At 33.8% G+C, this 14,832-nt stretch overlaps 1 protein-coding gene across 1 annotated transcript; it reads right to left on the reverse strand.

The window, feature by feature from the left end:
- Window positions 1-11,778: 11,778 nt before the first annotated feature.
- On the reverse strand, window positions 11,779-12,720 carry LOC120165025. The gene is made up of 2 exons (XM_039174624.1): window positions 12,384-12,720; window positions 11,779-12,224 (listed from the first exon to the last, which is right to left on the reverse strand). Exons 1-2 carry the CDS (start codon window positions 12,561-12,563, stop codon window positions 11,802-11,804), a joined length of 603 nt encoding a protein of 200 aa, XP_039030555.1. The 5' UTR covers window positions 12,564-12,720; the 3' UTR covers window positions 11,779-11,801.
- Between the last annotated feature and the right edge of the window lie 2,112 nt (window positions 12,721-14,832).

Raw genomic sequence — 14,832 nt, forward strand, 5'->3', positions numbered from 1 at the left:
CTTATATTAGTCATTCGATCCGTATTCAGTTACAGAATTTTTACCACATTAATATCGAGTGTATAAATTATTCAACTCTACCAAAGTGACTAACATTATCTTGTTCATGCATTTATCAATATCAACATGTTCCATAAAGCATAAAGAGGTAGTAAAGTATTACCTCGATTTTCGTACCATACTGATCGACCATTAAATTCCATTCGAACGCCCTCGATCTTGAAATCGTCTTCCAATATTTCCTCGGATCCATACCAACAAAAATTATATAAAAAACGGAGCTTAATTCTGAAAAACAGATCGAATCAGATGATAAATCAGTGAAAAATAGCTTACAGGATTTGAATTTGGAGAAACGGACTTCGGATTTGGATTCAGGACATCGAAAGCATAAAATATGATTTTTCAAAAATTTGGAATTTTTGGTCAAAATCAAAGTCAACGGGTTTGACCAGCAATTTGAGGCCTTCGGGTTCGAATTTCGAAAAATGGACTGCTGAATCGGATTTGGAACGTCGAAAAATGTCAGGATATGTATACTCGGTCAAAGTCAAAGGTCGTTTAATGCCCGATCAAAGCCGATTAACAGTGGTCAACGTCGGTCAACGGGTCGGGTCAACGGGTCGGGTCGGGTTGTAATCGGTCAAACCGGTCAAAACAGTTCCAAAACCGGTCAAACCGGTCACTTTTGCCTTCCCCACGCGCAGTGGCGGAGCGTGAACAATGCCCTGATATCGGAAAATTCCCAGAAAAATTCCTAAAAATTATTTTAAGCGATTTCGAGATACTTACAAAGCTCGGTTCAAATTTTTGAACGGCGGAGAGCTCGATTTCAACGAATCGGAAACTTTGACCACTTCACCTCCTCACGCACCGTCGTCGACGGAGACCAAGGATGACACCGGCGGACTCGGAATGATGCAAGGAACACGATGGTGTGGGAGGTGTCGTAAACGGATCATCGGATCGTCGTGAATCGACGAAAAACCAATTGAAATCGAGTTATTACCGACGATACTTCCGAATGAAATTAACGACGGATGGCGACGATTCACGACGAAAGGTTTGAGGGGTTTTGTTCCTCGCTCGACAACGAACACGATGGTGGTTTCGGCTCGTCGATCGGAGGTCAGACGGCTAGCAGATCGGAGTTGAAAGGAGGGTTGTTGGAGAAGGGAAAATTGAAAAAATGAGAACCTGCGCACGGGGAAGGGTTTATAATTCAACTCATAATAAAAATAGGTAAACCATGAGTTTAGCCACTGAATTTTCTGCACTTTATAAAACGGTCTGCCAACTTTAAAACTTTACAATTTAATCCACCGTTTCTTTCAAAATACCAATTAAATTCACCATTTTATAATTTCTTAAAATTTAGCCCCTAAATTGGGGTGTTACAGATATTCTTATGAAAGAACTTCAAAATTGATTTAGCATCATTTAGAGACAGTCCAAAGCAACAAAGAATATAAAGATTGTCGAATAATGATAGGTATGGTCCCATTAAGTTTAACCCCCCAAAATTGAACAACTTGATTTCTAGTATTGGTTGCATTGGTATACTACAAGTACGCTGACAACAATCATAATTATTGACGAATTCTTTAGCATCTTTAAACATATTTGACCAAAAGAAGTTGCATTGAAGGATTTTGGAAGCAGTGTGCATCTCTCCAAAATGACACATTATGACAGTGATGTAGGATGCTTTGTGTCTCACAGTCTAGAACGCATCGTCTCACAATTTGACCATTGCATTGCTTGAAAAAAATAAGGTTTATCCCAGTGATAAAACTTCACATCTCTCAAGAATTTCTTCATCCCTTGGTGATTAAGTTCTGGTAGCAAAAATCCACGCACCAAATAGTTCACAATGTCCATATACCAAGCTAATCTTGTGACATCAAGAAGTCTTTCATCCAAAAAATGATCGAGAATCAAATGTTTACTCACATCCTCACTCTTAGATTCTAAACAAGACAAGTGGTCAGCCACTTGGTTTTCGGTTCCTTTCTTATCCTTAATATCAACATCGAACTCTTGTAATAGTAACACCCATCACATCAATCTCAGTTTGGTGTTCTTCTTTACAAACAAGTGTTTAAATGTTGAATGCTCTGTCTAGACAACCACTTTTATTCTCACAAGATAAGATCAAAATTTATCAAAGGAAAAAACAACAACAAGCAATTCCTTCTTGGTTTTTGTATAATTGGTCTGAGAATCATTCAGGGCTCTATTCGCATAATGAATAACATGGAAGACACAATGCTTCATTTGTCCCAACATTGCATCAACAACATGATAATTTGTGTTACACTTCGACTCAAAAGGAAAGTTTTAATCAGGCGCGACAACAATGGAAGCATTCACTAATTTAAGCTTAATAGATTCAAAGGCAGCAAGGGCTTCATCATGAATGAAAATTTCATGTTTTGCTCCAGTAATGAGCAGAGTGGTCTAGCAATTTTTGAGAAATCTTTGAGGACAATTAAAAATCTGTATATAATGTCTAAAAATAACAAAAATTGTAATATTATTGGAAGTAATTGTCTTATTATCCATGGATAATCTGATATACAATAAAGACATGAAGTTATATGAATTTTGAATAATCTTTTCTAAATAGTGTAAAATGCATCTTTTGATTTACCTGGATATAAAAAGAACGGTTCACAACTCCTTAGTGACATATGAGGACCAATAAAATAACCTTCCAATAAATTTAAAGCCTTCTAGTTAATTTGAGGTTGAACATCTAGAAAGTTTTAGAATTTTAAGGCTTCTAATGAATGTGCTTTTCAATGACCTCGAAAATTATTTTAAATGACATCGGTCATTCTTTCCTCAATAAGAAGTAGTTGGTTTTGCTTAATGTAATATTTGATTTGTTTTGCTACTTAATGATATTTTCCTTATTGTAAACCTTGAGTTGAGAGTTGTATTTTGCTCTTGTTAGGGAACATATGTAAATGCTTCTTTAAAAGAGTTATAATATGCACCAGAAATGATTGTATGTTTGAATTCAAATATTAAGGTGTTGATTTGTGATCATATGACTCATTCGAGGCTTGGAATTTTCATCTTATGGGTTGGATGGTTTATTGGGATATCCATATTGATTGCAACCTTTTCTTGAAGGTGTGGGGCAGATATATTTTGTTTTATGAGTTCCACGAGGCAATGAATTTAGACTTACGATGGAGTCTATTTGGTGCTTGTTACTGTCTTCATAAAATCTTTTAAATTGATGCATTCCAAGGTGATAACTTTATGTTTGGCATACTGATATGTTGATCTTGATATGGGTTCAGTAAAATGGTAATTGGAAGCCCTGTGAACTGTTTGCAACCCTCTTGTGGTTTTCAATTATAGTGGAAGACTTTTGAGTATCCAGAAAATTAAAGCAATTGAAATATGGATATTTAAAGCAAGTCAATTGTCGATGCACTTGCCTAAGTTGATCTCGTTTGGACCCTTCGGTGTTTCAAACAGTTGTTATTGAGGATGGCGTTAGTCATAAATGTCGTTAGTGTGACGAAGAAACTAATGTGCCAACATGTGCGCAACTTTCCTTACGTTCTTAGCCCACGACAAAGGAAAATAATCAGGCTACAATTTGGTATCAAAGAGAGAAGAGAGAATTCTGTTCGAGATTGGAAACATGCTCAAATTATCGAATGAAATGGTGAGGCAGCTGGAGAGCAATGCATTATACAAGCTAAAGCAATATCTCATCGAACAGGGACTTGGTGCATATACAGATTTGATTGCTTTGGTATATAAAGACATACATATTTGTTTTGGATTGACATGTTCATGCAAGGGGAAAAGTGAAATCTGTTTTGGCTAAAGAATAAGGCCTCTAAGCCTATATAACTTGGATTGTAGTGCTCCAACATTGTAATATAAACAATGTTTTTCCTTTTTAGTACTAAAGTGTATTCAAGACCAAGATCATCCATCTTTAAAATTACATGTTTGAACTTAGTACACATTTGATGAAAATGAAAACCTAGTCACAAGTTCTTTCTTGTGATAACCACAATGAGAACTTCAAACATAAAATAGTGTATTCAAGACCAAGATCATCCATCTTTAAAATTACATGTTTGAACTTAGTACACATTTGATGAAAATGAAAACCTAGTCACAAGTTCTTTCTTGTGATAACCACAATGAGAACTTCAAACATAAAATAGTGTATTTATAACACAATCAACATAAATTATTCATATTATGTACATTTTTATTTTGATATACTTATAGAAGTAAAACATTGCACTTTATATTCAAAAATAGTAAAATATAATTTTCTAATAATAAAATTAATTTAATTTAATTAAAAATTAAGAAAAGTCATGAAATATACATGATTGTTTACTAAAAACATATTTCGAAACATTTTACAATGCAGCATCCAAACAACGGAAAATATTTTTGGAAAACAATTCATTTTCCTAAAACAATTTTTAGTTAAACAAACATACCTAAAATTTGTTGTGATTTTACATCAATAACAGTTGTTAATCTCTAGAAATTTGAGTATTGAATTTCCACTCTTGAACCTATTGGGGCTAAGTTCAAACCATAATTATTGCAGACAACAGATTAGTTCTTGGCCTTATCAGCTAATCTACAGGCCTTAATTTTAGTCATTTGACTAGCCGATATAATAGTTGTTTTAACAATTAATTTTATGATCGAACCTGGACAGTTTTGAGTCTAGGTTTAGCCAGCTAAAACAGATGAAATACAAAAATTAATTACATGTTATTTAAAAAAAATTAAATCAGTGTTTATAACTGATTCAAATTGATGATTTTAACCTCAGAGTATAGCCTACAAATAGCTGATCATTTCAGCATTTCTATTCACTAAAAAAATATTCTCTAGCTTTTCTAAGCTTTTTATTCTTTCTAAATATTTTTACAAAGTATTTTTACAAAGTATCTTGTTTTATTCTTTCGGTTCTAAGAGAAGAGCAATACCACCGCTAATCCACTCTGATTTTTTGGTGTACGATTAATCGAAGCTATCATGTTAATTTCGGAAGGACGAACTCTTAATGTAGCGATTACACACAACGAGACAAAATTATTTTTAAGATAGCAGTTTCATACAACAGCACGGTTAATTCTTTGTTGTCTATTTTATTTATTATTATCCAATCAGTGCTAACAGTTTGATCTATAGTTTCTTACCACGCTTGGAGGATTTGCGCAAACGTTGATTGGATTTTTTTTATCCTGTTTTGATAGAGAAATACATGTGTTTACCGTTACGTTCCTGTGAGAATGGCTGGACCAATGTACACTTCAAATCTGATTGTGCGATGCATGTGAATAAGTTGCGTCGTGCCAAGGAAGACGATATCTCCACCTCTGCGGTTTTCCTCCATTCAGCCAAGGAGATGTTCAGACTGGACACTGGTTTCCACGTTTCTTTAGTGAGTCGGTCTTGTAATCGAGTTGCTAATAATTTAGCTAAATGCGCCATTCAAGCCAACAATTCGTTGATTTTTGACTCGATTAGTCCCAAGATTATTCTAAGCGAGATTTTGAACGATGTAAAGTTTATTGTTTAATTAATTTTAGTTGGGTACTCTTTTCCCTTTAGGCCCAACATCATTGATATTGGTTAGAAGGGGTTTTTAACAAGGTTCGCTTTAGTTTAAAAAAAAATAATGTATAGTTTTTTACTACATATTTTGTTGTATTATTTAAGAGAGCTCTATTATTTCACACAAATCAATTTATTTGAAAATATTACAAGATTTCTATTAAAAATTTTAATGTTATATTTATAACAAATGTTAAGTAATCAAGGGGATTACTAAAGGGAGGGTGAGGTCAGAAAATTGTACGAGACGGTTTGCCTACGACTAACGTAACCTAATTAGGGTAAGAATCAATCTCTTATATTAAAAAATTTTATTAGTGAATTTTAAAATTTGGTAAAGATAAGATCGTTGATATCAAAAGTGCATAAATAAATTTTGATGCCTTTTGTTTATGTTTATATTTTATAATTGTGCACGAACTAATATTTACCTCAGTGTTTAAAAGAATCTTTATTGTTCCTAGAAATCACGGGTTCGAGCATCAGAGACTGCAGCAAGGTGATTGAGCGTTCACTACCAAATGATTGAGAGTATTTAAAACATATACTAATTTATAATCACATTAGCTTAATTAAAAGATATTTTAAAACTGTTCATCCACTATCGACTAAACTTTAAACTAACATTCAACTATACTAATATTTTCTTTCAAGCAGAAAGTTAAAATACTTAATCAGTAAGGTCAAACTTTATTGAACTTTAGTTATGATCCTGTCGATCGAATTGGTCGGATCAATCTGAAATTATTTTAAATGTTAAGAATATGATTATTTTTTTAATTATTAACAACGTACATATACGATGTATGTACAATTGCTTAAATTCAAGACTTTTAAGGAAAAAACAATACTCTTTTTAATCACTAAAATCATTTGACGAATTCAAAATATGATAGATACATATAAAACTACTCAATATTAATTATCAAGCACATAAAACAAAATTATCTTTGAATTAATTGTCATATTAGTAGAAATAATACATATCATTCGTAGTTTAATAGAATAGGACGGCTAGTTTACGTGTAGTATTAGGTGCATGTTGTTGTTGGATGGCATTGAGCGGTTCGATGCTTAATCTTTTTCGATGAATAATTATAATTAAGGAGCATTACATTTTTTGGTTAACTATATAATTGATTATTTGTGTTTTTGTTTTGTCTATTTTTTCTCACTGATTTCAAAAACTATAATATATGGTCATTTTTGTTTTTATTTAATTAAGATGCGGTTACCGTGGGTTAACTGTCATTAAAGGTTAACAAATTAGGCTATGTGACAGTTAAATATTTTTGGTGTAATCACACATTTGGTCTATATTATTTATATATTTTTATCAATTTAGTCTCATTTTTAATAAATTAAAATAAATTTAGTCATCCAATCAAATGATGCAATGTGTCACTATTTAACCATAACCCCTTTGGCCTCAATTAAAATAAAATATTTTTAAATTAAGTTAATAATAAAATATATTTAATAAGTTAATATAAAATATTTTTAAAATTTAATATAAATAAAACATTATGAATCTAAGTTCAATATTTATATTCTAAGATACAAAATATATACATTATATTATCTATTTTAGATCAAACATTAGTCTTAGCTCAATAGTTAGGTATATGTTTGGTTTCTCAAGTGACCTAGATTTAAATCCCTTTGGCCTCAATTTGTTTTGCTTTGTTTCCTTTCAAGATGTGTGTAACACGTCACCTTTTGGTATTATTCTATCAGAGGACTAATCACGTAGTTAACCATATATTTTTTAACCATCAATATATTATTATTTGTATTATTTTTAATTAGCAAGTATGAGATGTGTATTATACTCCGATAAAAGAATCTAAAGACTAAATTTTGAAATCGATTATGGATGGGCATGGATCCGAATTCGATGGGTTTCGACCCGATTTGATCTTGAAATCGATTAGGGATGGGCATAGGACCCGAATCCGGTGGATTCTAACCCGACCCGATCTGATTGGGTAGGATTTTTTTTAAAAAAAAAGTTTTGATTTCGGGTCGGTTCAGGTTTTTAAACGTGATGTTCGGTTCGAGTCGGATTTGGGTTTAGGGTGAAAAATATCGAAATTGACCCGACCCCGAAAAAATATAATTTTACCTTATATATTTAAGAATATTTACAATAATATCCCTCTAAAAATTATTTTTGTAATTAAATATTGTTTTTATTGAATAAAAATAATACTTTTTTATTATTTCGGGTCTGGTTGGATCAGATTCGGATTTTATCTCAAAAATCAGATAGGGTTCAAGCCGGGTGGAGGGTATATATTTTCGGGTCGGGTCGCTTCAGGTCGGGTGAAGGGTATAAAATTTTCAGGTCGATCGGGTTGGCCGAAACCCAACCCATACCTAAAATCGATATTATCGGATGAGACTTAAACATGAATAATAAATATAAACATTGAAGACACCTAAAAATGATTGTATTTTACGATTAGTCTTCATACTTTTTAAATTTTGAAATTTTTATCACGGTCTGAACAATATCTGCGAAATAAGTTAAATTCTACTATTAATTCTTATATTATATGTTAATTGTAAATCCAGTTCATGTTCTCTAATTTTATGATTTTAGCCATGTAATTTAATTATATTATTTCTTTATCGTCCAAGTAAGATTAAAAATTTAAATTTTAGAAAACTATAAAATTTAAAATTGAACAAATTAAAATATAAAAATTAAATTTATAATTTATACTTAATATAGTTAATAATCATAGAATTTCAAATTTGGGGTTGGTTTTCCCCCCTTGATTGATGCTCATGAGAATTTAGATTCATCTCCAAGGTCTCCTTTTGGCCCATATCTTAACATTCTCCTGGATTTTTTTGGCCCAATACCCTAAGCGGATCAATTATTTAAGGTATTGTATTTCTCCATATTTTATTTTGGAAAATATAGAATTTGCTACAATGTACTTGAGACTCATCTTTTCGAGGTGATGAGTTCCCTCGAATATTATTTTTAAGTGGTCCCAGAGTAATAGGCCCCATGTGAACCATTATTTTATTATCTCATCACGTCGAGATGACGAGTCTATTTAAAAATCATTATTTTTAAATTATAAAATAAAACTAAAATTTATAGATTAAAAAAATTAGATGGAATTCGTCACCTCGAGGTGAGGAGTTCCTTCAAATTCAAAAAAAACTAGTCGTTTTGTAGCCATTGGTCCACGGGCAACAGTCAGCAATACTCACTTTAAACTCACCATCTCGAGGTGACGAGTTCGGTCAGATAAAATTTTAAAAAATAAAATTAAAAGAAAAATGAATTTATTTATATTTTAGAAAATACAAAGTAAATGAAAATACAAAGAAAATTCATCTATATTTCCTAAGTTCTTTATGATGTCGAAGAGTTGTTGAATGATAATGGCGCGGGACTCGTCGAGTACGTCGGGGTCGTAGGACTTGATCGTCGTTGTCGTCGGAGGCGACAGCGACGACAGCGGTGGCATTTTACCGATGAGGTTTACTTAACACACTTCGAGATCCACCTTCGAAATACGGTTATGGGTTTATGGTATTTGACACCATCATTGCCATAACTGATTCGACTTAGCGGCTACTTTGTTGACTATATAGGATATGGTCTCACTCACCTACAACTGCTTATTTTGTCGAAGATGTTTGAGTGTATTGTGGTGCATCTCATAAGCCTTCAACCAATTTGGTCGAGTCTCGGCTTAAGTATGATATGGAGGATAGAAACCAAAGCTAGCCTAAGATGCATAATAGTACTCTTCAGCTACAAATGTTGAAGCTGAAGACGACAACGATGATGCTTTCCTCTTGGACTTGGACTTGGTGCATGTGGCCTGATGATGTTATCATTTTCCCTTCTCTTCTGGTGTCATGAGATATGTTTCTCATTTTCTTCGTAATTTTGGAGATAGAGAGAATAGTCAAAATCTAGATCCAATGGTGCAATGTCGTGATGCGAGGGGAGAGATAGTTCACGCTGATTTCATAGGTCGATGTATCAATTTTCGTTATATTTCCCACGCGTATCAATTATATGGAGCGTGTCCATATCAACCATTTGCATAGGAATCGGTTGGTACGACACAAATTGTCGCATCACTCTACCAATGGTGTGCCACTCAACAATCGTATAAAGCAATAACGACATCACGACACACCATAAGTAGGACCCCTTAAAAAATCACCCTGGCAATAACTGATTGATCTCTTCGTCAACATACAAAAGCCAAGAAAATTGTAAATATTAAATATCAAAGTTAGTATATATAAAGTTAAAAAAAAAAATAACAAATGCATAATGCATATCGACGGGTGATGTCAATCCTCATCAGTATATCTCGTGCAATGGAACCCGTCAACTTTGTCTCGGATATTTTATAACGATATCTAAAATATTTAAAAATAAAAAATATTATAAAAAAATTAAATTTATCAAATTAAAAAAAAGGTTAATAAATGAAGTTAAGCAATTACCTTGCAGCCAGCGGAAACTCGACTGGGGTTGTTGTAACTGGAGTCAAAAATAGGAATCGATACCAAGCCCACGACTACATCGACTTTTCAAACCGGTTGGACAATTGCAGCCTTGCAGAGTTACCGGCACAGAAAGACCAAAATCGTCGAGCCCCAACTAGTATTACATCACACAGTGAAGTCTTCCAAATATCACAGATACTGAGTGTGCGCCAAATTATCGAATTTATCCAGTAATAATACCCCTCTTATCAGTTGGAGAAGATATGTCCAGGACACAAAAATAACCTCCTCCTCAAAAAAGTCGGCAGTCACTTGTAATTCAGACTCCAACCACTTTATCAGCACTCGATAACCCTTGATGACGTCGGATGATGGCCATTTTCCCCAAACTTGGTAAACCAACGTCACGGGGTTGTAAATGTTCTTACACATCACAAGGGCTCCATTCATAGGAGCATCGAGTTGGTAAGCAACATCTTCCAAAAGTAATGGTCGCTTCACCACTCGGGAAATACAACGTGTGCATCTCAAGCCACCAATGTTTGATCAGAGCCTCAATCAATGTCGGGTATAGATTGAAGCCACATACAAATATGACCGAAAATATACAGGATTGTTGTAGATATATCAACATTTGTTGATGCGGCTCTTCGTATGTCATCCCGCGCTTGCTAATATTCCATTCATCTTCTGGCCTGTGTTGGATTGAAGAAACATATACGCTATCCAGGCGCAACACATATTCTCGAGTTGCCATTTTTGAGATTTTGACATAAAATATATTTTTTTACAATTTTTTGTATTTAGGGTTTGGTAAAAAAATAAAACCCAAAACCCTATTTATAACCTTACCTCTAATGACTATAACGGCTAGTTTTTTCAAATTTTTAGACGAACTTGTCAACTTGAGATGACGAGTTCCAAGTGATCGTTACCTATGTGACTGTCGCCCATTTGCCTGTTGACGAGTTCTTTCGTCACCTCGGGATGACAAGTTCCATTTAATTTTTTCTTGAAATTTATAAATTTTAGTTTTATTTTATAATTTTAAAAAATGATTTTTAAATGGACTATACGCCTCGACGTGACGAATCATACTAATGATGATAAAATAATAATCCACGTGGAGCCCACTACTCAGGGACCATTTAAAAAATAATATTTGAGGGAAATTGTCACCTAAACATGACAAGTCCCTAATATACTATAGAAAATACCGTATTTTCTAAAATAAAATCTTGGAGGCCCAATACCCTAAATAATTGACCCGTATTGGGCCAAACAAACCACATTCTCCTAATCACGCTTGGCTCCATTGATTCCACTGGTACAATGAAGTCACGTAAAGTAGATACAATTTTATGTATGGGATATGAATTTTTAAAAAGTTATATCAGAAGTTTGGAACATACGAAATTAGCCCCTTAAGTCCACCCAATCCATCCTTATATATAGTGTGTATTAAGGGTGTTTTTATAAATATTTTGAAGCATGACAATTTACTTCTAAACATAATTTAATCCGAGCTCGATACCGATCCCGATCCGAGCACCTTTGAAGGCTGAGATGGACAAAAGATGGTTCACAAGTAGCAGAGGATATAATCACAGAAAATGGAAGTCCCTACTGAATAACAATATAGCTTGATTCCTGCAAATTTGATTATTTAAATACCGAATTCAGCTTTATTTCTGCAAATTCGACACAAGATTTGATGCAGCAAAAGCTGCAGATCCACCACCAACACACACAGTAGCCACCACAACCTGCAACACAATCTCCCACAGGTTATCTTCAGGCACAAGGTAAACACATGAGGGTCCTAAAAGCAATAAACTCAAGCTAAGTGTCAACAGTGCCCCTGGAGTTCCGGTGTCCGTCGCCGCCGAAAGCACCCCGAGCTCTTCAGCCTTGGAAAGGAGTCCGAGCTTCTCTATCGACGATAGAGATAACCCAAACTTCTCGGCTGCTGATAGCAGCCCTGCTTTCTCTGCTTTGGTTAGCAGTTTCAGTTTCTCCACATTTGTTAGCAGCTTCACCGGTTGTGCCGCCACTGCGCTGTTCCGTGGCCCCGGCTCACCCAGCGGGAAAAAACTCGAGCTCGACCCCTGCATCAAATTCAGATATTACAAAGATTAGAACAAGGGATAACGGTAATTTGTCATTTAATCAAACCGATTGCGAGCAATACATTAAACACGTAGAAACTCAAACCCAGCCATTGAAAAAAGAAACGGAGAGGGATTGAATTTGAAAAGAGGACTGACCTTCCTAGAACCAACAGTTTTAGCAACCGGAGGCGGTGGTTTTTGAGTAGCCATGGATTGAATGAGAACAGTTGAGAAAGTTGCAGATTTTGGTGATGATTTAAACGACTTATGCGTTGTAATCCTTGGAGAAGACAGAAATGGGCTAGCTTTGCTGCTGTAAACAGCTATGGGTTCCATGTTTTACAAATTTTCTAACGGCTATGGGTGCTTTGCTGGGAATTTTGGGTTGATTCTTTGAAAGAAGCTTGCCTGAAATGAATGGACAGACAGTGAGGATCGTGGATTGATTTTCAGTGGTTGAGTACCCGAGCGGCAGGCAATGATTGGTTTCCGCTCGCACTGCATGGATTTTGTAATGACGTGTAATTATTAATGTTTTTAAAATCGGACCGGACAATGAATCGGTGAAGGTACTGATTCGCTGGTTTACTGGTTCAATCGAGTTTAACCGCGGTTGAATCGGATTTTATATAAAATAATATTTTTTTAATTTTACATAATATTCAAAGCAATATTAATATATATGTAACACTTTTTTTAAGTTTACAATATTAAAAGGTATAAAAATATCACAAGTCATAACATATATAAATTAAAAATCATAAAATCAAGTGAAACAAAATGATTCAAATCAACTACAACATAATATTTAAGGTAAAACATATTAAATAATAAATATAATTATATAATTATAATCAAAAATATAAAATTAGGACTTAAAAAATCATAACAAATGATGTCATTTGGTTTAATTTTTTTAAAAAAAACAATCTCACATGGCTAAGAAACATAGAAGAGCACCCCAAAAGTTTAAAGAGTAAAATTATGAGAACAAAACAATCTCACATAGCTAAGAAACATAGAAGAGCATCCCAACTTACTTCTATAAATAATATAGGTAATTTGACATTCAAAATCATGGAGCATTTTGGTGAGCACATAGCGAACTATTCTTTCGCTTCAATTGAGCTCAAATTTTAGGCTTCAATCGAACTTCTAATTTTTTTTGAGTTCGAGTCTTTTCGAGTTCAAATTTTAATATTATATTTCGAGTTCAAGTTGAACTTGACAATTTTTAGCTCGTGAGTTTTTTAGTCGAGTTGAGCTTACTTTTAAAGTTTTCGAGTTCGAGTCGAGCTCAGCAATACTCGAATTTGACTTGGCTCGTTGAACAAACGACGTCGTTTGGTTTAATTTTTTTAAAAAAAAGGAAAAAAAGTGAATCGGCGGTTCAAACCAGTTTTGCCAGTTTTCAGTCGGTTCACCCCGATTCTACCGGTTTTCAGCCGGTTCTGTGCTTATCCGGTTTTGGGAGTTAACCGGACTGGACAGGCCACTGGTTCACGGTTCAACCGGTTGAACCGGCCGGTCCGGTCCGGTTTTAATAACATTGGTAATTATCAATTAAAAGATGCGTAAACTGTACTAATGGTAACTAATATTTTAGTAAGTTTTCGTTTTCCTATTAAAGTTTCATAATTTACAAATTGGTCACTAATATTATTGATTTGTAACAAAATGATCACTCTACCGTCATCTTTGGTAAAATGATGAGACAATGTTAAGAAAATATTTAATATTTAGTTTTATCCCTAAACTATAGCTAAAACATCAAATAAGCCATTGAACAATGATTTTATATATCCCACAACCTCCACTATATTCGAACCAACTTCCTTACAAAATAAAAGATAGTGGAGATTTAAAAAGCGTTTCTTTTTCATTTTTTATACTTTCTCATTTTCATTTTTTTAGGATAAGTGGTTGAGATTGTTGCTGCAATAACACAATGAACGACAAATTATAGTATTGTTAAAATAAAAGGAGTCAAATGCATCTATTTTACTTAATCAAAGAGATCAAGAGATACAAAAAACAGCAAACGAAACAATGGAGCTTTAAAAATTGTTGAAGAAGCTGGTGATAGAAAAACATGTATGTAAAAAAGTAGCGAGTGAGAATGAAGCGATGGTTGTGTCTCAAAACAATAAACTAGAAACACTACAAGAACAGGTAGCTGCCAACAATGGAGTCAACAATGCATAATCATGGTGTGAAGTTGGAGATCAACATGATGAAGAAAGAACAACAATGACAATAATTTACAAACGTTGTGATGTTCCAAATGTTTGCGTTTTGGACTCTACAAGAGCTGTTATATGGTTAAGTTAGCAAACAACCATAATGTAAATTAGTAACACATTACATCAATCACTAACCCACATGTTTTCGTTTATTGGTTGTTTTGGGTCAAATGATTTAGCTAATTTTATGTGCTTAGTGATAACATTTCTATGTTGGTATTTTCTTTCTTATTGTATAATTCATGGTTGTCTTGTTAGTTTAAAGTTTGCTATGGAAACTACTGCCAGTTTCAAACCTACAGTTGCCAACATGATTCTTCCTGTCAAACCACCAATTGTATGTCCTGTTGCTTGTTAATCAC

This window comes from Hibiscus syriacus, unplaced genomic scaffold (assembly GCF_006381635.1).
Source record: "Hibiscus syriacus cultivar Baekdansim isolate YM2019G1 unplaced genomic scaffold, ASM638163v2 tig00111566_pilon, whole genome shotgun sequence".
In the NCBI taxonomy this organism is placed as follows: domain Eukaryota; kingdom Viridiplantae; phylum Streptophyta; class Magnoliopsida; order Malvales; family Malvaceae; genus Hibiscus; species Hibiscus syriacus.

Bases quoted from the DNA above. Each gene is read 5' to 3' on its own strand.
- LOC120165025 (XM_039174624.1), bottom strand. From the start codon at position 12,563: ATGGAACCCATAGCTGTTTACAGCAGCAAAGCTAGCCCATTTCTGTCT. The intron at 12,225-12,383 runs GTCAGTCCTCTT...AATTTGATGCAG, and splicing joins AAACTGTTGGTTCTAGGAAG to GGGTCGAGCTCGAGTTTTTT.